Below are 22,203 nucleotides of genomic sequence, written 5' to 3' on the forward strand. Positions count from 1 at the left end.
TAACATCAAGGACTAAGGACATCTAATGTAGGTGCACTGTGAACCTCTTACAATGGAGCGCTTCAAAGTGGTTCCACAATGAAAGGATTTTCAGAGGCATGAGTCTGTGCTTAAATGGCTTTGAGATAGGCTGCAGATCCTCATAATCTGCCCTCAGGTATCAGCTGGTGATTAGGACAGAATTTTTTTTCAAGCCCTCTGAAGCAATAGAGCATATCCTTTCTTCAAAATGGGGCTTGTCGCATTCATTTCAGGTTCAAAGACTATGAAGTCTTCACTTCCATTCTGTTTTCAGTGCAGTAAAAATAACTATACATACGTATAATTTTGTTTACAACCTAGCTAGAAGATTGAGCAGTGGCAATGTTAGTTAGACAAGTTATAGGGTTGTTTCGTTTGTGTTATTTCCAAAGAGTTAATGAGTTATTATTTAATATTAGCTTCTTGGTTTGTTATTACCATTTTAGTGAATGAAAAACTTTTAATAATTTCTAATATATGTTTAATAAAATTAACATTAGCTATTAGTGAAAATCAGCATAGTTAAAAGTTCAGCAGTAATGTGATCTTCAGATTACAAGAGGCCTTAGACACCATCTGTCCAGTCTGTCTCCATTCTCAACCTTGGTCTTTAAAAGAAAAAAGTCTAAAATGCACGCTACATAGAGTTATAAAACTTTTCATACTTGATCAGTGATTTATAGCTTTTTGCCCATGGATTTTTAAGAAAACACTTTTATGAATATAATATGTTAATTATCAAATATAAAAATAAAGCAGGTAACAATAAAGGTGTGGCTTTTCCCCTTATTGTACTTTCATGGTTCAGTGATAGCTTCTCTCTTACCAACTGAGATGGGTTTCATTTCCTGTGGAAGTTAGAAATTCATTTTTTATTTATTGAAGAAATAGTTCAATCTTTGTTAGTACCTCCAGCCAGTGACATAGTTTAGTAGTTGATCCAATCCAGAGACAGCACAAGGTTGAGTGATCACTAGACAGGTAATTCTCCCCTTATCCCAGTCTGCCTGTGATAATGTCAAACCTCATATGGCAGAACTGTTGTCAGATTTTCCTCACTCACACTATAGCTCTCTTTAGTTCAAGGTCAAGTCTTAAAAGTAGCTTTGTTCCTGCAGGAATTGCTAGATTAGGTATGTATGTAATTGAAAATGTGCCCAGTGATAATTGCATAAGTATACTAAAAGCCACTGAATTGTATTCTTTAAAGGGTGAATTTTATGGTATGTGAATTATTTTTTAACTGCACGTTTTTCAATAATGACTGTATAGCTGCAAAAAATAGTAAAAAGTAGTATACAGTTCTTTGAGGAGAAGGGATAAATTAGTGATGGTAGGAGTTATGACACTCTAGAAGTTGTCTACCATAAAGTTGTCAGTGAACAGTAAGCAGACCATAATTTTGTAAAATGTCTTTTGATTTAGCCTGTTAATCCTTTAAATTTAACAGATTACATTACAGATGACTAAATATTTACATAGCAAACTACCTGTGAGGACATTAAAAATCAAACTCAACCCCAGCATTTCCATTTTGTATGTATGTACTAATTTAAATATATAAGTATACAAATGTATACTTTTACCTTTTCAAGATTCTACAGAATGAGCAACTAGATGAAATATCTCCCTTGGGTAATGAGGAAGTTTCAGCAGTTAGCCAAGCATGGTTTACAACTAAAGAAGATAAGGATTCTCTGACTAACAAAGGTAAGATATATGTACTGTGAATTTTAGTGTCCTCTGGAAAAAATGGAGATAAAAAGAACTTATAATCATTAGGATTCTGAGTTGGACCTTCAGAATTGTGATTAAGTAGTTACAGTAATTGAGCTTTTCTTTTTATTTTTATTAAATTTATTGGGCTGACATTGGTTAATAAGATCATATAATTTTCAAGTGTACATTTCTATGATATGTGATCTGTATATTGCATTGTGTGCCCACCACCCACACTCAGATTGTTCTTCACCATATATTTGGCCCTTTTCTCCCTTTACTCCACCCCCAACCCTTTCCCTCTGGTAACCATCATACTGTTGTCTATGTCTATGAGGTTCACTTTTTTATCCTACCTATGAGTGAAATCTTACGATTCTTAATCTTTTCTGACTGGCTTATTTCTAATTGAATTAAACTTGAACTTTCCTCATTGAATTAAATTTGGCACTAAATGACTCTGAATGAGCTAATGAAACCACCATTTTTCAATAATTGATCATTTTTCTGAAATGTAGTAGATCTTGTCCTGTTAATTTTTGAGCAAATGGATAGCGGTGGCATTTAAAAAACAATACAGTACAGTTACTGCTTATGGGGCTAGGAAATCAAGCATTTTCAAAGATCTACTTACTTTGGTCTGATAAGTAGCTTAGAGGCTTACTGTCACGTGGTGTTTGTAGTGCGGCTATGCTCATAAGGATTGCTAGGCTGCTACAAGAGAATGGGAGTTGTGGATGTGCCACTCTAAGAAAAGGAAACAAAAGTAAGTAAATTGTTTTTAACCACTGTAATACACATTTAGAATATACTGTTCACTTGGTAGGTATCCAATGTATTATGTTTACCTTGCCCTAGAATCTTTGTATATGTTATTTTGCCCATAAAGTTTATTTTTCATTGGAGAAATTTTTCAGCAAGTTTTTAGCACAGTTGGGCTCTTCTAATACTTGTAAGTCTTTTTAGGTGCTCTAGACCAGCGGTCACCAACCTTTCGGACCTCACAGACCACCAGTGGTCCTCGGACCACCAGTTGGCGACTGCTGATCTAGACTACTGACAGGGTACGAGAAGTTACTGAGTGGAAGCCACATTTTTTAAATCTTTTACTTACCATTCTCTTTATTTAGTAGGGTCGAATGTATTCTTTCCTAAAAATCAGAGGTTTCAAAAGCAACTTTACGTAGGGATCTTTCAAGTTTCAGATGAATGAGAAATTAAATTAGCTACATTTTATTTTCATAGATAATATATTTAATCAGAAAGCAAATCTTTAGTAATGTACTCTTCTCAAGGAATAACATATTCTATAATATTACTTGTTTTCTTTTAAAGGACATAAATGGAAGCAGGGGATGTGGTCCAAAGAAGAAATTGATATTTTGATGAATAATATTGAACGCTACCTGAAGGTATCTTATGGCATATTTTTTGTTTCACTAATTTATTTACTGCCAATTGCAAAAATATCAAAGCAGCATAATATATGTACTTAGAAGCTTTTTAATAATTTGTATAATGGATGACTGGCTAATGTAACTTCATTCTAAGGTGTATGATTTTAGTATATTTTAAAACCAATTTTGAATTCTCAGTTTGAAATAGCTTTTTTGCTTTAGTTAACACTCTGAAGTTTAGACAAAAATCTTAATAGTCTCTCAGAATCTTAAAGCCTTGTCTTTTAAAGTAGCCTGAACTGGGCCCAGTTGTGAGCATCTTTGTCATTTTGAAACTCTACTTTTATTGACTTTTACATTCCACCAGTTGCTGGTCCTCTTTGCTTGGCCTGAAAAAGATGGAAAACAATTTTGGTAATAGGAACTGAGTGATGTAGAAGAATTTCAAGTTCTCCTTCTATTTCTTGTTTATTGATTACAACAATCAACCAACCAAAGACACTGTCTGTCCACCCACCTTTACCAACAGGCAGCACCAAAAGCTTCTCCACTCCACAGCCCCACAGGGCTTCGGGCAGTGAGTTGCTCAGGGCAGGGAGAGGCCGGCGTGGTGCGGGATTTAGTTAAAATTGGAGGCAGATCAGCAACCTCAGTGCTGCCCCGGAGTGGCACCTATGAGTGAAAGAAACCATATATTTTTGCATGATCTGAGCAGATTCATAACCAGTTATGTGAGACCCCAAGGTTACCCTTTATGGAAATCCTGCTAGTGTTTTTAGTCACTCTGGTGGTTATTTGTACCAGCTCAAGCTGTTGCTTCATCTCCAGCACTACCTCAAGTCCTTATGGTAACTACTAGAGGCCCAGTGCACAAAATTCATGCATGTGAGGGGCAGGGGGTCCCTCAGCCTGGCCTGCGTTCTCTTGTAATCCGGGACCCCTCGGGGGATGTCAGGCCTAAACCGGCAGTCGGACATCCCTCTCACAATCCAGGACACTGCACGCACCAGTGACCATACTTATCATACAGGTGAAAGGCATCTTGCTGTTGTATGGGCAGCTACATTTTTTTGCCCTGATTATAAAAAGTAGTACATAACATGATCCTTCTGAGGCAGTAGTACCATTTTTCCCATCTTATGGGTGGGAAAACTGAAGCAGAGAGAAGTTAAGTAATTGGCTTTGTCGCACAGTTATAAGTGTCAGAATGAGGGCTGACCAGAAAATGTGCAAGCCAGAGTCCATGCATGTCATCACTGTATCATCCTGCTTTTTCAGTGTTAGAGTAGCCTTGCCAGGTTTTAATTTTTAAGTCTAAGAAACAGTTCTCAATATATAGGGTAGGGTCCCTAGGCCTGGCTGGAGATCAGGACCATCTGTGGGGTGACCAGCAGGCAGGGCAATCAGGGGGGCCCCTTCTGGCACCCGCCTTGGCTGGTGGCCTGGCGCTGCCCACTGACCACCCCCCCCCCACCCCCCAATTGCTGCCATAGCCGCTGGTCACCTCCCTCTCAGGGGAAAGGGGGGCAGTGCGTGTCATAGCAACCAGTTCTGCCTGTTTGTTCTGCTGTACAGTCGATTTGCATATTAAGGTTTTATTATATAGGATAGGTTTCCTCGGTTTCCTCTTCTGTGAAATGGGAATACAATAATACCAACTTCAGATGCGTTAAGAAAATGAGTGAACAATTCATGGCAGAGACTGGCATATAGGAGATGCTCATATGCTGCTGCTGCTGTTTGTGCCCTGCCTTTTACTGCCAGAAGACAGGGTAATGTAGTGGATGAAACTGCATAAACAGAATAATTTTAGGAGAAGATTCTAATATTTAGAAACATTTTGCTATTAAGTTGTTACAGATTTTATACATTCAAAAGTAATTTTACCTGTTTTTTAAATTTATATAAATACAGGCAGTCCTTGGGTTACGTCGTTTTGTGGTTACGTCACCATCTCCCATTTACAGTATTTATTTTAAAAATTCTGTCATTTCAACGTATGTACATATGTGTTTTATGTTTTTTATTATTACTACAAGTAAAGGTCAGGAATTGTTATCTTTCCTTTAAAATTTTTTACTGTTTCACTTCATTACTGCTGTGTATGTGCTCCATGTGAATGACATAGGTGCTTATATAGGTGGGTTCCGACTTACAGCGAAAATCACGTTACGTCGCATCGTCGTGTCGTAGGAACAGATCTCTGACATAACCCAAAGACCTACTGTACATTCATTCTTTGGGTATTACATAATTGGGTATTATATAACTTATTTTGTTAGATGGTAGGAATTTGAAATCAATGCCCTGTTGGTTTCTTTAGCTGTATTTTATTGTGCAGAATGTATATGTAAAGTTACCCATTTCATAGTTAAATGTCATTTGAGTTCTTTTTTAAAAAATATATATTTTATTGATTTTTTTACAGAGAAGAAGGGAGAGGGATAGAGAGTTAGAAACATCCATGAGAGAGAAACATCGATCAGCTGCCTCCTGCACACCCCCTACTGGGAATGTGCCCGCAACCAAGGTACATGCTTTTGACCGGAATCGAACCTGGGACCCTTCAGTCCACAGGCTGACACCCTTCCACTGAGCCAAACTGGTCAGGGCTTGAGTTCTTTTTAAAGTGTTTTTTTTTGTTTTTTGTTTTTTTACATTCAGTGTTATTTTGTATTAGTTTCAGGTGTACAGCACAGTCGTTATACACTTTACAAAGTGCTCCCGATCCCCACCCCCATACCTCCAGTACCCACCTGACACCATACATAGTTATTGTAATGTTATTGACTATATTCTTTACTAGAGGCCCAGTGCATGAAAACTCATGCACTGGAGGGGGGGGCGTCCCTCAGCCCGGCCTGCCCCCTCTCACAGTCTGGTAGCCCTCAGGGGCGGGAGGCGATCAAGGGAAGGCGATGCCCCCATCACACCTCTGCTGCTGCCACTGCCGGCAGTTCAAGCCTTGGCCAGGCCTTGTTACTTGAGCCTCGGGCGGCCCTGGGTGGCTGGGCAGCTGCCATCCCAGGCTTGCCTGCGCCTCGGGCCAGCCTTGAGCGGCTGGGGGGCTGAGGGGACTGGGGACTCAGGAGGCGGGCCCAGCCTTGCCAAGTGCGTGCTGCCCCAGCGGGGCTGAGGGGACTGAGTGACATTATCTTGTGGCTGTCGGCGCCACTATCTTTGAGGGCGGGGCAGTCAGTTAGCATATTTCCTTTTTATTGGCTGTGGGGGCCACCATATTTGAGGGTGGGGCAGTCAAATTAGCATATTTCCTCCTTATTGGCTGTGGGGGCCACCATATTTGAGGGCAGGGCAGCAATTAGCATATTCCCTCCTTATTGGCTGTGGGTGTCACCATCTTTGTAAGGGTCAATTAGCATATTCCCTCTTTATTAGATAGGATGCTGTATTTCACACTCCTGTGACTATTATGTAAGTACCAAATCTGTACTACTAATCCCTTTATCTTTTTTTGTCTTGTTCTGTTTTGGTTTTGTTTGTTTTTTATTGTTGTTGTTAATCCTCACCCAAGGGTATTTTTTCACAAATCTTTAGAGAGGAGGGAGCCGGGAGGAGAGAGAAACATCAGTTGGTTGCCACCCACATGTGCCCCAACTGGGGCCAGGGATCAAACCTGCAACTCAGGTATGTGCCCTTGACTAGGAACCAAACCCAAGACCCTTTGGTGTGTGGGCCGATACTCTAATGACTGAACTACACCAGCCAGGGCAAATCCCTTCATCTTTTTTATCCAGTCCCATAACAGGTTCTTTTTGCTATTAATTTGTATACATCTGGTATTTTATTATGATTTAATTTGTGTTTTTCTGATTATATGTTTTCATATGCTTATTTGTACATTTGTGGTTCCTCTTTGAAATTCCTGTTTGTCTTTCAGCAATTTTTCTGTGGGGTTTTTCTTTTTCTAGATGTACTTAATGTATGCCAGATCCTAATGATTTTTTGGTTGTGTTACAAATGATCTTGTCCAATTTAGTGGCCTGTCTTTTCTTTAGGTGTCATTTCAGTATCAAAATTAATCATCTTTTTACTTTCATATTTTGCATGCTGTTTAAGAAATCCTCCCTTTCCTCAAGGGCATGAAGATATCTCACATATTATTTTATATAAATTTTAGAGTTTTGCCTTTCACTGTAATTTTTCTCCCCCAGTAGGTGAGATAGGTTTTCAGTGTTGTTGTTATTATGTTATGTTATGTTATGTTATGTTATGTTATGTTATGTTATGAATGACAGTTGTCCCAACATCATTATGGAATGTTAGTTTTTTTCCCAGTATCCATTCTGTCCTAGATCAAGCTTCTATAGATTTGTTTTCTAATTGTTCCCAGGTTCTGTTTATTGATACCTGCACCAATACAGCATTTTCTTCGAAAGTCCCAATATCTGATGGGTCAGGTCTCTTCATGAGTGTTCTTGGCCCTTTGCTCTTCCATTATAAATTTAGAATCAACTTGCAGAGAATGGAAAGTTTTCGGAATTTTTATTGGGACTGAATTGAATTTGTGCATCAATTTCAGGGGAATTAACATCTTTACATTACTCCATCTTCCTATTGAAGAACATTGTATAGGTCTCCATTTTAGTTCCTCTTTAATCTTTCAATACTTTTATATTTTCCTTCATAAAGGACTTATATAACTTGCCTAAGATTTAGTTCTAATTTTAATTTGATGCTTTTGTAAATGAGAATTTTTAAAGACTTTTTTATGAGCATTGTATAGAAATGCAAATGACTATATTGATTTTATAACCACTAGCCTTCCTAACTTCTTACTCTTTTAAATCAAAATTTTTCATAGATTTTTGGGATATATATATATATATATATATATATATATTTTCTGCAAATGATTTTTTTACCAAGCTTCATACTTTTTATGTATTTTTATTTTATCACCAAATTTCAGACTATTACCAAATTCTAACTTGCTAGGAGTGTTTTCATATATGAATATTTCATTCTGTGTATGCTCTATCCATACTTACTGAGATTTTACATTTTTTTCCATAAATCTACTCATGTGATTACTTGTGTTCCTGGAATAAGTTCACTTTTTACATTAATTATTAACCTTTTTATGAGCATGCTAAACTATTTTAAGGATTTGGGGGATCTGTGTTAATGGATGAGCTTGGCCTGAAAATTAATTTCTGAAACCGTCCTTGTCTGTTTTTTATATTAAGGCTATGCTAGCCTAATAGAATGAACTGAGAAGTGTTCCCTCCTTTTTTATTTACTCTGGAATAGTTTAAAATTCATAATTATGTTTATTTTATTTTATTGCTTGATAGTATTTACCTATAAACTCATGTGGGCCTGGGATTTTCATTATTTCATTATGGTTTGCATTATTGATAATTGATTAAACTTTCTCGGTGCATGCTTATTAGATATTTTTTCTCTTCCTGAGTCAGTTTTGGTAAGATTTTTAGAAATTTATTTTATGTAAGTTTTTAAGTGTAGTGCCATAAAATTTTCATACTGTTCAATTGTCTAATCTCTGTAGGCTCCATTTTTCATTTCTAATATTGTTGTTTTGTCTTTTTTACCACTTTTGCCAGAAGTTTATCATTTTGTATTTTATTAGTCTCAATGGATCTTTTCAAAGAACCAATTTTTAGCATTGCTTTTCCTTTCTATTTTTTATTTTATTAATTTTGTTCTTACGACTTTCTTCTACTTTCTTTAGATCTTAATTTTTTATAATTTTAAAAGAGGTTGGCAGAATTTGACTTTTCTGAAGTTTATACAGTTTATTTTGGGGAACATTTAAGTATCACTATTATCTTGCAACATTTTGAAATTTATACTTATTAATGAATTAGCAACACATTACTTTTCAAGATGTCATTGATAACCTTTTAAAAAATGGTTTAAAAGTATAGTATATTGATATGCATTTTATCAGAAATCCCTAAATCAAAGAAATGTAACCCATTTAGGCACGCGGAATAAAAGATGCTACAGAAATCATCTTTGAGATGTCAAAAGACGAAAGAAAAGATTTCTACAGGACTATAGCATGGGGTCTGAACCGGCCTTTGTTTGCAGTTTATAGAAGAGTGCTTCGCATGTATGATGACAGAAACCATGTGGGAAAGTATGAAAACTTGTAATGTTGCATGATTTCATGTAATTAGGGGAAATATTTAAAGAACTGCTTTTTAAAAAAAAAAAAAATTATTATCATAGCCTTAATTGGAGGCAGCCATACTATGAATTATTCTTGGGTTATGTTTCTCCAAGTCCATGTTCTGAATATGGTGAAACCTCATTATAACTAAGGACTCTTTTGGAAATTAGAACCTATATTACCTTACATAAGTTTGATTTAAAACTTAGCTGACTTACTACCTCAAAGTCTGCTTTGTAGTAACATAAAAACTGTAATAGTGGTTAAAGATTTAGGAAGTATGAAGAGAACTCTATAAATTCATTGGTAACATTTTTTCCTATTCATTTTTATAGTATATAGCATTTCCTAGTTCAGTGACTTTTTTTTAAGTAACTAAATTTCTGGATACTATGCATGGGTTCTATTATAGGTAACATGGGAGGACATATTTTCAATGCAATGATTTATATGGTGTTTTGACATTTTTTATTTCTCTTTGGGAATTTCAGGTGGTGACAGTATGGCTTATCAGATACTCTTTTGTTTGTTTTTTAATCCTCATCTGAGAATACATTTATTGATTTGAGAGAGAGAAACAACCATCGATTGCCTACCATATATATATATTCCCTGACCCAGGATCAAAACCACAACCTAAGCATGTGCCCTGGCCAGGAATCAAACCTGCAACCTTTTTTGTGTATGGGACAGTATTCCAACCCACTGAACCACCCAGCCAGGGCTGAATACTGTTTTTTAGAAGTGCATTGCATTGACTGTATTGCCCACTTTAAAAAAAAAAAAAAGCTTTTTATTGGAGCTAGAGTATGTCAATGCACATGCATGGGTAGAGGAAATGAAGATAATTTTAAACTTTTATGTGCCTTGTGAGAATTTACCATAGATTTCCTTTCTAACTCTGGTTTACAATGTCACCAATAAGTATTTCAGAATAGCTATGATATTAGAGTGCCTGAACCGAATTTTTTTTTAAACATATTTTTATTGATTTCAGAGAGGAAAGGAGAGGGAGAGAGAGAGAAACATCAATAGTGAGAATCATTGATTGGCTGTCTCCTGCATGTCCCCTATTGGGGATTGAGCCCGCAGCCCGGGCATATGCCTTGACATAGGCTAACACTCAACCACTGAGCAACACCAGCCAGGCATGAACCAAATTTTTAAAGGAAGAGTTAGGCAGCATAGGAGCAAATATATTTTAAATGTTGCATTTTCTAGAGAAAATTGTAAAGTCCTCACTTTTATTATAGCTAAAGTATGTTGTTGTTTTTTAAAGAAAGTAGAGGTATTAATTTTTATTAATATACTTTGAAATTGGTTTCCTTGAAAATATTATCAATTTTAACATTGGACTAAAGTGAAATTCTGATTTTTATTAAGGTTTTTAGCATTCTTTGTTTTAATTAATCTTTTTTATTTAATTTCTTTAAATTTCCAGATATACACCTGAAGAAATTGAAAAGCTGAAGGAGTAAGTTTAAAATTTTTGATTCATTAATTCTGATATTTAGGTTTTATTATTTTGTCTTGTATTTTAAAAGTTTTACTTTGAAATGTCAAGAGATTTTTCTAGACTGGTCTAATTTAATCCTGCTGTTATGCATGATTGACCATAAAAACTTATCAGATCTATACCTGCACAGAGTAGCCATGCCCGTAAATTTAGTCTCCTCCTGTCGTTGATTGACAAATGAAATACATCCTTAGACCACTATTAGGGGTTACAGAAGAGATCAGATGGCCATTCTTGGTGACCTGAAGTCTAAATCTGGGGAATTTATATACCAGGATCAAAACCAAGGTTGTGCTACATGCTTAGTTTAGAATATGACTTGGCAGTGTTTCACTTAATTTCTGGGCTATTTCACTTAATCTCTACCTTATAAGGGCTATTTCACAGGAAACATAATTTTGCTTCATTGAGTTAGAACCATAAGTATGAATTAATGTATTATTTGTATCATGAAAAAAATTGAAGGATGATCCTGTTTATAATGATAAGTACTTATGAAACTTTTTCAGATATCTGAGAAGAGCTTGTTAGGAGTATTCAAAAGGGAAAAATCTTGGGATTGCCTGGGAGATTGTGTCAATAACGTGAGGGGAAATTTGGTCTTTTTTGAACACGTATCCAAGTTACTTATTTCTTCTCTGACCCAGGAAAAAGGCAATTGCTGCCTGTTTTTTTTTTCACCCACAGACAACTGTGGACCCCCAAAAAAGGCCACACTTTCAAACTTTGGCTCTCAAAGTATTGCTGCCCACAACTTCCAAACCAGTCAAATGGGAAGAAGAAGAATGAAGAATAAATGATGAAATTAAAAGGGAGAAAACAGTTGAACCAAATGCTGATTGGCAGACTCTTGTTTTAGGCTCCGGATAAAGCATGGCAATGACTGGGCAACAATAGGGGCGGCGCTAGGAAGAAGTGCATCTTCCGTCAAAGATCGGTGCCGACTGATGAAGGATACTTGCAACACAGGTACTGTGAGTACTACTGGTGGGTTTTCTGGTTTTGTTTTATTTTTTGGTCACATTTGAGCTTCCTGGCCTTTCAGATACCACTTTCCCGTCTGTTCTGGAAAGAGATTTGTCATTAACTTTTGTTCAAATTTTATTTTCTAGTCTTCCTTTTTCTTCAGGCTGAATAGAGCCAACTAGTTCTTTATTGTTGTGCTTTTGTGTAAAAGTGGCCTTGCTCACAGAGACACAACATTTCAGTTTTCATAGGTCTTAAGTCAAGCATGTTTCCATTTTGTAGCAACCCAAAACTGCTGCAGTTGGGAAAGCATTTTTAAGAATTACACACAGGGATTTTTAAGGCATATATACAGGAAGTAATTTTAATTTAAGCTCATCTAACTGTTGAACCTTTGTTAATAACAGCTTATCAATATATGTTTGTGAAAAACTTAAGTTCTAACCAGGTCCCACCTTAGGAAGAAGCTGTGTTCCAGTAGTTTGTATGTATTTGCTTGTTTTAAACTCAAAGTAAATTTTTCCATAGAAAAAACTTGGTGTTTCAGTCCCTAGGCCAGATCACAAATACTTATTTAATTCTTACTGTATCCACATGTGCAGATGGTATTGTTAAACCTAAATTTTGTGCCCAGTAACAGTATTTAGGCTCTGTCACTAAACTCTCATTAACCGATCTGAGCCTCAGTTTCCTCTCTAAAGGGAAGAAGAGGCAGTGTTATAGTTTCCTTTTAGCGTTCGTGTTCTCTGAAGGATCCCTAGTCTCTCAACAGTTTTGTTTTGTTTTGTTTTGTTTTTAATCCTCATCTGGGACATGCTTAGAGAGAGAGAGACAGACATCAGTGTGAGAGAGAAACATAGATTGGTTGCCTTCCATATGTGCCCGGACCAGGGATTGAACCAGCAACCTTACAGTGCACAGAACAATGCTCAACCACCTGAGCTACTCTAGCCAGGCTAATTAGTCTTTTTTTTTTTTTTTTAATCTTTATTGTTGAAAGTATTACTGGGCTAATTAGTCTTTTAATAAGAAAAATAGTTCTCAAATTAAGCTTGAACTTCCAGTATATATATTTTTTCTTCACCCTCCTACCCTGCTAAAGTGAAATCAGTAATGTTTCCTGCTAAATCCCTCCACCAGCACTACTATCTGCAAGGCAATGAAGACATAAATCCCACCAACTCATTCTCCAGTGAATGACAACTTAATGAATGAAGTAAGAATGGGAGATTTAGATTTAGGATGGACCCCAGAGGTTCATGTAAGATGTTGTGAGTACAGAACCCCCTTCGTTAGCATGATTTGGACAAAAACTGTGCCATTCCTGGATTGCCAGCCTGAGGGTTTGAGCTGCACATCATCTTTCCATGTTGCTACATATGTTTCTGATCAGGAGTTCTCTCTGCTGTGCCACACCATGAGACAGCAGTCTGGGTTTTCCCTTCCTTTCCTACCATAGGAGAGCAGGACATTGTCTTGAATCCATGGTATCCATACTGTGCCTAACACATAATAGGCAATAAATATTGTTGATTAAACAAATCTTGGAAGCAAGCACATAGCCTTTTTAAATTTTTCCAGACGTCTTTACCTACTAATAGTAACAAAATGGAAACAAGTCTTTTTCTGTTTTTCTACTTGAGCTCCTTAAGAAAAGACCAAGAGCAGCATTACATGTTATTAGTGGGTTTATGAGTTCAGAAAAACCTGTAATAAAAATATGCATGAATGCCAGTCTCAGACTTGTATTTGCAATAGTGGGGATAGTGGGGAAAGGAGACAGTCTAAACCTATTTTTATTTTTACTAAAATGCGTGGGAGGCCATATATGTTATTTCACTTGCCCTCACCATTCATTCCTGTTGAGCCTATGCCACTTCTGCAGAGCAGGGAAGCTTAGGTGAGCCCAAGATAGGGTATGAGTTTCTGTGCCCATCAAGCCATTGGTGAAGCTCCTCCCATTTATGATCAAGTACAACTGGAGAGTACATAAAATTCTTTCTAGTTATGCTTTGAGTAGTTTTTCTTAGTCACTATGTGCTTTGTATTTGTATTCTGTAGTATTTTCTTTTGTACTAAGAACCTGACTGGGTTAGTAAAATGCAACTGTTTTAGTAGTTATTATATGCAGTTTCACAACTGAGGGTTATTCAGAAATAATTTTAGTATTACTGCCTACTTCCCATCAGTCCTTACAAATACAGGGCTGAGTCTGATCTGCAAAAGAGAGAGAGAGAGAGAGAGAGAGAGAGAGAGAGAGAGAGAGAGAGAGAGAGAGAGAGAGATAGCAGTAGTATTCTGGATGATTTCCTTTTTCAGGGAAGTGGACCGAAGAAGAAGAAAAGAGACTTGCAGAGGTGGTTCATGAATTGACCAGCACTGAGCCAGGTGACATCGTCACACAGGGTGTGTCTTGGGCAGCTGTGGCAGAACGAGTGGGTACCCGCTCAGAAAAACAGTGTCGTTCTAAATGGCTCAACTACCTGAACTGGAAGCAGAGTGGAGGTACTGAGTGGACCAAGGAAGATGAAATCAATCTCATCCTCAGGTTTGTGTCCTAAATCTTTTAATGACAGAAGCTTCTTAATTGCTGTCGGCGCCTTGATTTTCCTCTTTTGGTTTCCCTAAATGCCTAATGTCTGAAAAGCATCCTTCCCATATTCCATATTGAGCTCTTTTTTATTTTTTGTTTGTTCCTTTTTAGTGATGTTAGTGCTTGTGCAAAGTACCAGATTGAAGGCGTGGAGACTGAGTTCTCTATATCCACAGAACAGGTGTGGCACAGGCAGCGGCAGTGCAGCTTTCCCGCTGTCCCACCAGTGTGCCTCATTCCTGGGCTAGGTGGCCATGCTGCAGGTGAGGGCTGTTCAGTCTCCATGCCCTCGATCTTTGGCTACTGTGCTAGGAATGCCAAGAAGGGGACCCAGTCTACAGTTACCCCACACCTTCAAACTGGACCAGATCAGGCACTTGCGTTTCATACATATCAAAAAATAACTAAGGTAATAATCCTAAGCTTATTTTTTTAAATTAGTTGGTTTAACCATGAAGAGTCAGTGACTCAAATGGGCAAAAAAACCATCAAAATATTTGAGACACTGAAGTAATTAATAGAAGCTATTGTTGTGACTGTTCCCTACTGAAAATCAAAATCAGCATGAGAGTTAAAGCTAGAAAACAAACGATCAAAACCCCAAATTTAGTTATTTTTAGGGAGGGTTGGGTTGTTGCTGGAGTTTTGTTTTTATCTTGTCATTTTTGTTTTGAGTCTTGTTTTTAATAGTGTGGGATTTTTTAAATTAGTCTTTATACATAGCTCATTTCTAAATACTTTTTAATTTTACAAATGGGAAAGCTCAGATCCCAGAAATAACTTCCTATAACATGCTATAAAACATTGCAGAACACTATACAACTAAACCTGTTCTTACCCTATTCTGACCTTTAGCTACTCCCATTCCTTCACAGCGCTTTATCTGGTTCGTTTACAGTTCTGCCCATTGGTTGTACCATTAACAAAAGTCTGTTGCTGGTGATATTTCATAGCTCTTAGCTCTGGAAACAGCTCTGCACTCTTGGAATCCTACCTAACCCATGCAACGTAACAATAGCATCTCCATGACATAACCTGCCATTCCTGTTATCACCAGTGTCATCATGAGAAGGGATATTATGGAGAAATAAACTAACATCTAACAGGTGCTTATTTTGTAACCTATAGGATAGCAGAGCTTGATGTAGCTGATGAAAATGACATAAACTGGGATCTGTTAGCAGAGGGATGGAGCAGTGTTCGTTCACCACAGTGGCTTCGAAGTAAATGGTGGACCATCAAAAGGCAAATTGCAAACCATAAAGATGTTTCATTCCCTGGTAATGTATTTCTTGCTTAAGTCCCTTGTCTTAACCATATTTGCTCCTCGTGAGTTAGAGGTTAGAAGTTCTTTGTCTCAGCTAAAAAGATATGAGATATAGATTTTCACTTAAATCTCGGATGCCCTATTTCTTGGAAAACAAGAGTTGATGTGATTTGTACTTTCAAGGCACCTAAGATAAAAATCTACACATTTATACACATTCTTGTTTTCACACAAACTATGAAGAACTAAACTGTATATATTTTCATTGTGTACAAAAATGAATTTCTGAAAACTGAAGTTTAATCCACTTTTATGAGTTGAATAATTTCATATATCTTAACTTTTGTTATGAGAGAAATTCTGTGATAAATTATTTTGTACAACAATAGCTCTGTGATGAACAAGAATAGATCGATCTGGACACAAATGGTAGGGGAGGGGGGTTAGAGAGCAACCAAAGGAATTATATGCATGCATATTAGCATAACCAATGGACACCGACACTGGGGTGGTGGGGGCTTGCCTGGTCTGGAAGGGATGGGGGAGGGAGTCAATTGGGGGAAAAGGAGACATATGTAAAACTTTAGACAATAGAAAATAAATACATAAATAATAGCTCTGTAAATTTTTAATATTTATGTAAATCTAGAAATGTTACGTTGGGATTGCTTAAAAGTGAGGCATAGCATACTTTACATTACCTGCTGTGCACTTAGGCATTAATAACTAATTACCTGCTTAATTTAGGTAATCAAATTTATTCCCCTTAATATAGTTCTCCAACATCTATTTTTCCAGAGGAAAATTAAATGCTGAGAAACTTTGGCTTGATGAAAATGTAGTTTTTTAAAACAATTAAATACTCTGTTATAAATGTATAAATCTGATAAGACCCCAGAACAGTGAATGAATACTAATGTAACATGAACCAAGCCAGACTGCAGCACCACCTGGGAGGATTGATGTAGTTTATCATGACAAGAACGCAAGGTAGTTGTGTATTAGTTTGGAGACAATGAGCTGCTGTTCTTGCAGTGGCTAAAATATTCAAGTGCCCTTGAGTCCTTGTGTGGGAAAGTACATTTTCATTTTAAAATGAAAATAAGCTATTTAGCATTACCAATGTTTTTACTAAATAGTAAGAATTTTATGAAAAACCCTAGGACACAGAAAATGTCCTATTTCCATGTTCCTCACAATGGCTATTTTTCAGTGCATCTTAAATGGCAAGAACAATAAATATTATGTTATGAATTTTTTAAGTCTGTTGTGATGGAGAACGTTTCTAAAAATTCCCAGACAGGCTGTAGTTTTAAAATATTTTTATTATTTTGGTAAGATTTCACATCCAGCATACAATTATTTATTCCAAATACTTTCCCTCCTTACCCCCACCTCCCTTGCTGCTTAGATGGTGGTCTGTCGGAGAGTCAATGTTCTTTTTGTCTACCCATCTCCCTTCAGTCTTAATAAAAGGTCTTAAACAGTTACATGAGAACCAAAAAAACAACCCAACGCTTTTGGAGAACAAATCGGGATCTGGAGTTCCAAACAGTAATTCCAGTTCCAGTGTACAGCACGTTCAGATCAGAGTGGCCCGCTTGGAAGACAATACAGCTATCTCCCCAAGCCCCATGGCAGCCTTGCAGATTCCTGTCCAGATCACCCATGTCTGTAAGTGTTTGGACCTCAAGACTTTTTGCTATGTGACCTCTATAATTTGGTTAATGGCTCTGATTCCTTGCAGTCTTCTAGAATGTTGAAATTTATCCAAGTTGATGAATTAAAGGAGATCTAAGGGATCTATTTGTTAGCTGAGTATTTGCACAAAAGATGAATGTGATAGGCAGTGCTGATAACCAACTGGCCAGCCATTGTAGACAATATGAAATTATCTTTCTAGATGTTATAAATTAATAGTTAATAGAAAACTACCTCATATAGTCAATTGAGCAAGGAAATAGAGACCATAAGGTGGCACATCTTTTGTGGTAATTCTCTGGAAGTCACAAATTAGGAATGGATTTGAGGTGGCATGTAAAAGAAAGGGATTTTGATGAGGTTGTAAAAGATTTTCTTCAGGGACTAAAGAGCCAGTTTCCTGTGGGAACTGTTGATTTATCTGTCTTTTCTTTAGCCTCTGACATTTTTGTGCTTAATGAGATTATGAGAACCTCTAGCAATTGTAGGAAGGGGAAATATATTTCCTAAGACCTAAGCCAAGTTTATCATCTTCCTTCTTCCCATTAGAGTGACAATGAACATAAAATTCTCAGAACCATATATATTATCCTTAACTTACTTTTACATTACTTTTTTTCCCTCTACATAATGCAGCTTGACTATGGGAAGGTCATTGCCAAGAGTACACCACTCACTGTGTGTCATTCTCAACCACGGGATTGTTGGCATTTTGAGTGGGGCAGTTCTTTGTTGGCAGGACTCTCCTACACACTGCAGGATGGTCAGTGTCCCTTGACCCACAGAATGCACGTAGTGCTTTCCAGTCATGGGGGGAAAAACACCCTACAGATTTTCAAATGTACCCTACGATCCTGTTTAAAAATCACTGGGCCACCTATGTAATTAACACTATATATGTGTATATGCAATGACTATCAAAGTTACCTTGTAGACATTTATATTAAGCATTCCTGTCTTATTCATAAAGTTCTAACTTAAGTTTGGTTATTTGCTTTAGTTTTCTATCACTGTAATAAAGCATGAAGAATTTTTCTTTGGCACTGCTTGTTTTTATACTCAACAATTGCAAAGCAACTGAAATTACTAGTCCACCATAAATACAAGAGCTCTAAATTGATGGTGCATAGAGATTGCTACAATTTTTGTTGACTACTGTATTGGCAATAATTTTTCGGAAAATAGTATTTTATAAATGATACCTTAATATTCATTCACAGCATAGCTTAGCCTCGAGGCACATTTATCTACAGTCAGTTTGCTTACTTTTGATTTAGGTTATCAGGAATCACTTCAAATTATTCTAGGTATGATCTTAAGAATCCATCAAATAGTAAGAGAAATAACCCAAATGAAGTGCATTTCTTTCCAACTGAGAAGTGTTATAATCAGAATATAATAAACTTAAAATAAACATTACACATGAGTTGATTGCAAGTCATTTTTCAAATGGATATACCTACAGGTTCAACTGAAAGCACCAGAAGAGACCTTTCTTCTAGTAAAGTTTTAGTTCTAGGTAACCTTCAGCAGACAGATGAAGTCTGAGTCTCAGATGACACACCTCTAAAGAGATTATACTGTTTGATCTCTAGAGTGCTGTTCAGTCTCCCAAATGTGGTTGTTTGAAATTCTTAAATTTATTTCATGGTTTTAATCCTCACGACTATATGAGATAGGCAGGACAGATAAAGTCTCTGGACTTTAGTTTGAATTATAGTAAGTTATTTGCCCAAGTTTACATTGCTAAGAGGTGATGCCACTAAAACTAAAACCTAGTGTTTTAGGACTACCATTCTAGACATCTATACCACTTACCAGAATGTCTAGGAAATTTTTTTTACCAACTTCCTATTTCTTTACAAGTTAGCCTCAGTGTATTTTCCTAACACTAGAAATATTTTACGACCCATACCAGAGGCTGGTAAATATTCTCACAGCTACTCAACTCTTCCACTGTAGTGCAAAAGTAACCATAGAAAGGAAACGCATGTAGCTGTGTTCCTGTAATACTTGATTTACAAAAACTGGTAGTGGGCTGGATTTGACTGTGGGCCAGTTTGCCAATCCCTGACCTATGTCATCCCAGACAAATCCATTTCTTAATATCTCAAAAGAAATTTAAATGAATTCAGCTCTCCAGGCAAATTATTCCGTATGAGATTGCCTTCATAAGTAAGTACACTAGGAAATTTACATTTATACAGCATTTTATTGTTGTCCTTGCTCTTGCCACAGCTTCAACAGACTCCCCTGCTGCTCCTGTTGACTCGGAAACAATAACACTAAACAGCGGGACACTACAAACGTTTGAGATCCTTCCAGTGAGTAATATTTCACATAGTAGATATTAGCCATTTTTATGTATAAGAAAGATCAGCTGGTATTAGTTTTGGAAATGCTACATATAAGCAAATGAAATATGAAAACATGACTGGCATTAAGTGTAACAATGTCCATGGTTTTGAGGCCAGATATTTAGAAGACAACATAAATTAGCCTTCCACTTTTATAATTAATTTTAGTCTTTTTCTCCACCTGTACATAAACCAATAATATGTTCTTTTTATATATAAAAATGACAGTGCTAATGAGTAGGGCACATGCATGCTATAACTTTGTATTGAGTCGTAAGCAAATATATAACCAAAAGGTTCATATTAGTTATTTGAGAAAAACCTTGTGGAATAAATTATTTAACATTTCATTCAGTAAACATTGTACTAGCTGCCGAAGATGCAGAATTTAAAAGTCACAGTCCTAAATGGCATGGCCACATTGGAAAAGAATCTTGTAGTCTCTAAAAAGATTAAAAATACAGTTAAACCATGTGACCCAATTCTAATTTCAGGTATGCCTAAGAGAAATATCTAAATAAAAACCTGTACATGAACATATTCATAATAACCAGTAACAACCCAAATGTCCATCCATTGGTAAATGGGTAAATGGAATGCCCTATAGCCTACAAACAGCTATTTGGCAGTAAAAGAGAACAAAGTATTTATATACATGCTACAATCAGAATGAACCTTGAAAACATATTAAGTGAAAGAAACTAAACAGAAAATACCATATAGCAGTGGTCGGCAAACTGCGGCCCATTGAGTGTGGCTCTGCCACAAAATACCACGTGCGGGTGTGCACGTACAGTGCAATTGAAACTTCATGGCCACACTCAAGGGGCCAAAGAGCTGCATGTGGCTCGCGAGCCGCAGTTTGCTAACCACTGCCATATAGTGTTTGACTACAATTTATTCCAACCTTCCAAAATAGGCAGACCTATGACTGCTAATTTGAAGGAGTTTCTTTTTGGGGAGATGGAAATTTTATTTAAAAACTCCCATTTCTTGCCCAGCTGATGTGGCTCAGTTGGTTGAGTGTCAGCCTATGAACCAGGAGGTCACAGTTCGATTCCCAGGTCAGAGTACATGCCCAGGTTGCAGGCTTGATCCCTAATAGAGGGCATGCAAAGGCAGCTGATCAATGATTCTCTCTCATCATTGATGTTTCTCTCTCTCTCTCCGTCTCCTTTCCTCTCTGAAATCAATAAAAATATATTAAAAAAAAATTCGCACTTCTTGCCCTGCTTTTTAAATAGGGTAAAGGCAGAATTAGCTCGATTTTCATGAAGAAAATATAAAGTAGATTTTATTTAAATTAAGATTTATTTGCTGTGAACATAGGGGCTCTTAGTGCAAGAGTTTACTCTCCACAGCCAAATCTCGCAAGGACAGCCAACACAGCAAAAAGTTCTCTTTGAGAACTTCTATTAGTTTACTTAAGCCTAACCCAGTAGTCTACAAAATAGGGATAGAAAGATCTTTTTTCAAAGGTAGAAAACAGAACTTTATTTCAGACTAAAGAACATGCAAATACTTTTCCTTTAGAGCATTAGGATATAAACCAAACTCAAATTATTATATAGAAGCTTATGGTTGTGAAAGGTGTATGGGTGTTGCATAGTTGTCATACTTCTATAATATAAAAAAAAATAAATGTATTGTCTGCTTACCAGCTTTTCAAATAGGACTTTTCTTTTTCCTTTAGCAGAGCACTGCTAATTGCTATGTCTGTACATTTCCTCTTAATATAAAAAATATTTGATAAAATCATTCTATGAAAAAAATCTTTTCAAGTAATACTGCTGCAGTGCCTTTTCAAAAATGTGAAGCTTTTGAAATTGGGAGAATGCTAGTTTTTATGTGCTAAAGAGAAAGGATAACAAGAGAAACAGTGGCTCATGTGACCACATCTTAGTCCCATGAAACAAGTAAGAGCAGAGCATAGAAATACAGAAAGCAAAGAGCAGGATAAAGGCCTTGCCTCTCTATTTTTAACTCTAGGCCAAGTAATTACTTAAGAGGGATACATAGTAAAGGATATTATAACCTCCATTTTATTACTTGTTTACACCTACACAATTGGTATGTACTTTTGTGGCTAGTAAATTAGTCCCCATTTGGGATACAAAGCTAGACTTAATGAGTACTAGTAAGTCTACTTACTTAACTCAATAGTCTATGCACCTGTGTTGATGTTGTTTTTATTCTTTTAGTCTTTCCATTTACAGCCCACTGGGACTCCAGGTACCTACCTGCTTCAGACAAGCTCAAGCCAAGGCCTTCCCCTCACTCTGACTACTAGTCCCACAGTAACCCTGACGGCTGCTGCACCTGCTTCTCCTGAACAGATCATCGTTCATGCTTTATCTGTATGTTACCTTACATAAACTCTTTTGGTTTTCAAATTTTTGTAGAGAAGATTGGCTGACAGATGTCACCATGTTTTCCTAGTTTTTAATACTATGCTGGCACCCATGTGCCTTCCATAACAAGCTGAGGGGAGGGGGATTTATTTTGAGCT

The 22,203-nt window shown here is 36.8% G+C and overlaps 1 protein-coding gene across 1 annotated transcript in view; it reads left to right on the forward strand.

Moving 5' to 3' along the window:
- Positions 1 to 22,203, forward strand: part of DMTF1 (cyclin D binding myb like transcription factor 1) — a 48,051-nt gene that overhangs the window by 22,434 nt on the left and 3,414 nt on the right. Inside the window, exons 6-15 of the mRNA XM_081101914.1 lie at positions 1,617 to 1,731; positions 3,076 to 3,152; positions 9,104 to 9,261; positions 10,736 to 10,768; positions 11,670 to 11,779; positions 14,096 to 14,324; positions 15,498 to 15,649; positions 17,101 to 17,310; positions 19,576 to 19,661; positions 21,896 to 22,051. Coding sequence (XP_080958040.1) covers positions 1,617 to 1,731; positions 3,076 to 3,152; positions 9,104 to 9,261; positions 10,736 to 10,768; positions 11,670 to 11,779; positions 14,096 to 14,324; positions 15,498 to 15,649; positions 17,101 to 17,310; positions 19,576 to 19,661; positions 21,896 to 22,051 — 1,326 coding nt within the window. The remainder of the gene's footprint in view (positions 1 to 1,616; positions 1,732 to 3,075; positions 3,153 to 9,103; positions 9,262 to 10,735; positions 10,769 to 11,669; positions 11,780 to 14,095; positions 14,325 to 15,497; positions 15,650 to 17,100; positions 17,311 to 19,575; positions 19,662 to 21,895; positions 22,052 to 22,203) is intronic.

This window comes from Myotis nattereri (genome assembly GCF_964212035.1).
Source record: "Myotis nattereri genome assembly, chromosome: 11".
NCBI lineage: Eukaryota > Metazoa > Chordata > Mammalia > Chiroptera > Vespertilionidae > Myotis > Myotis nattereri.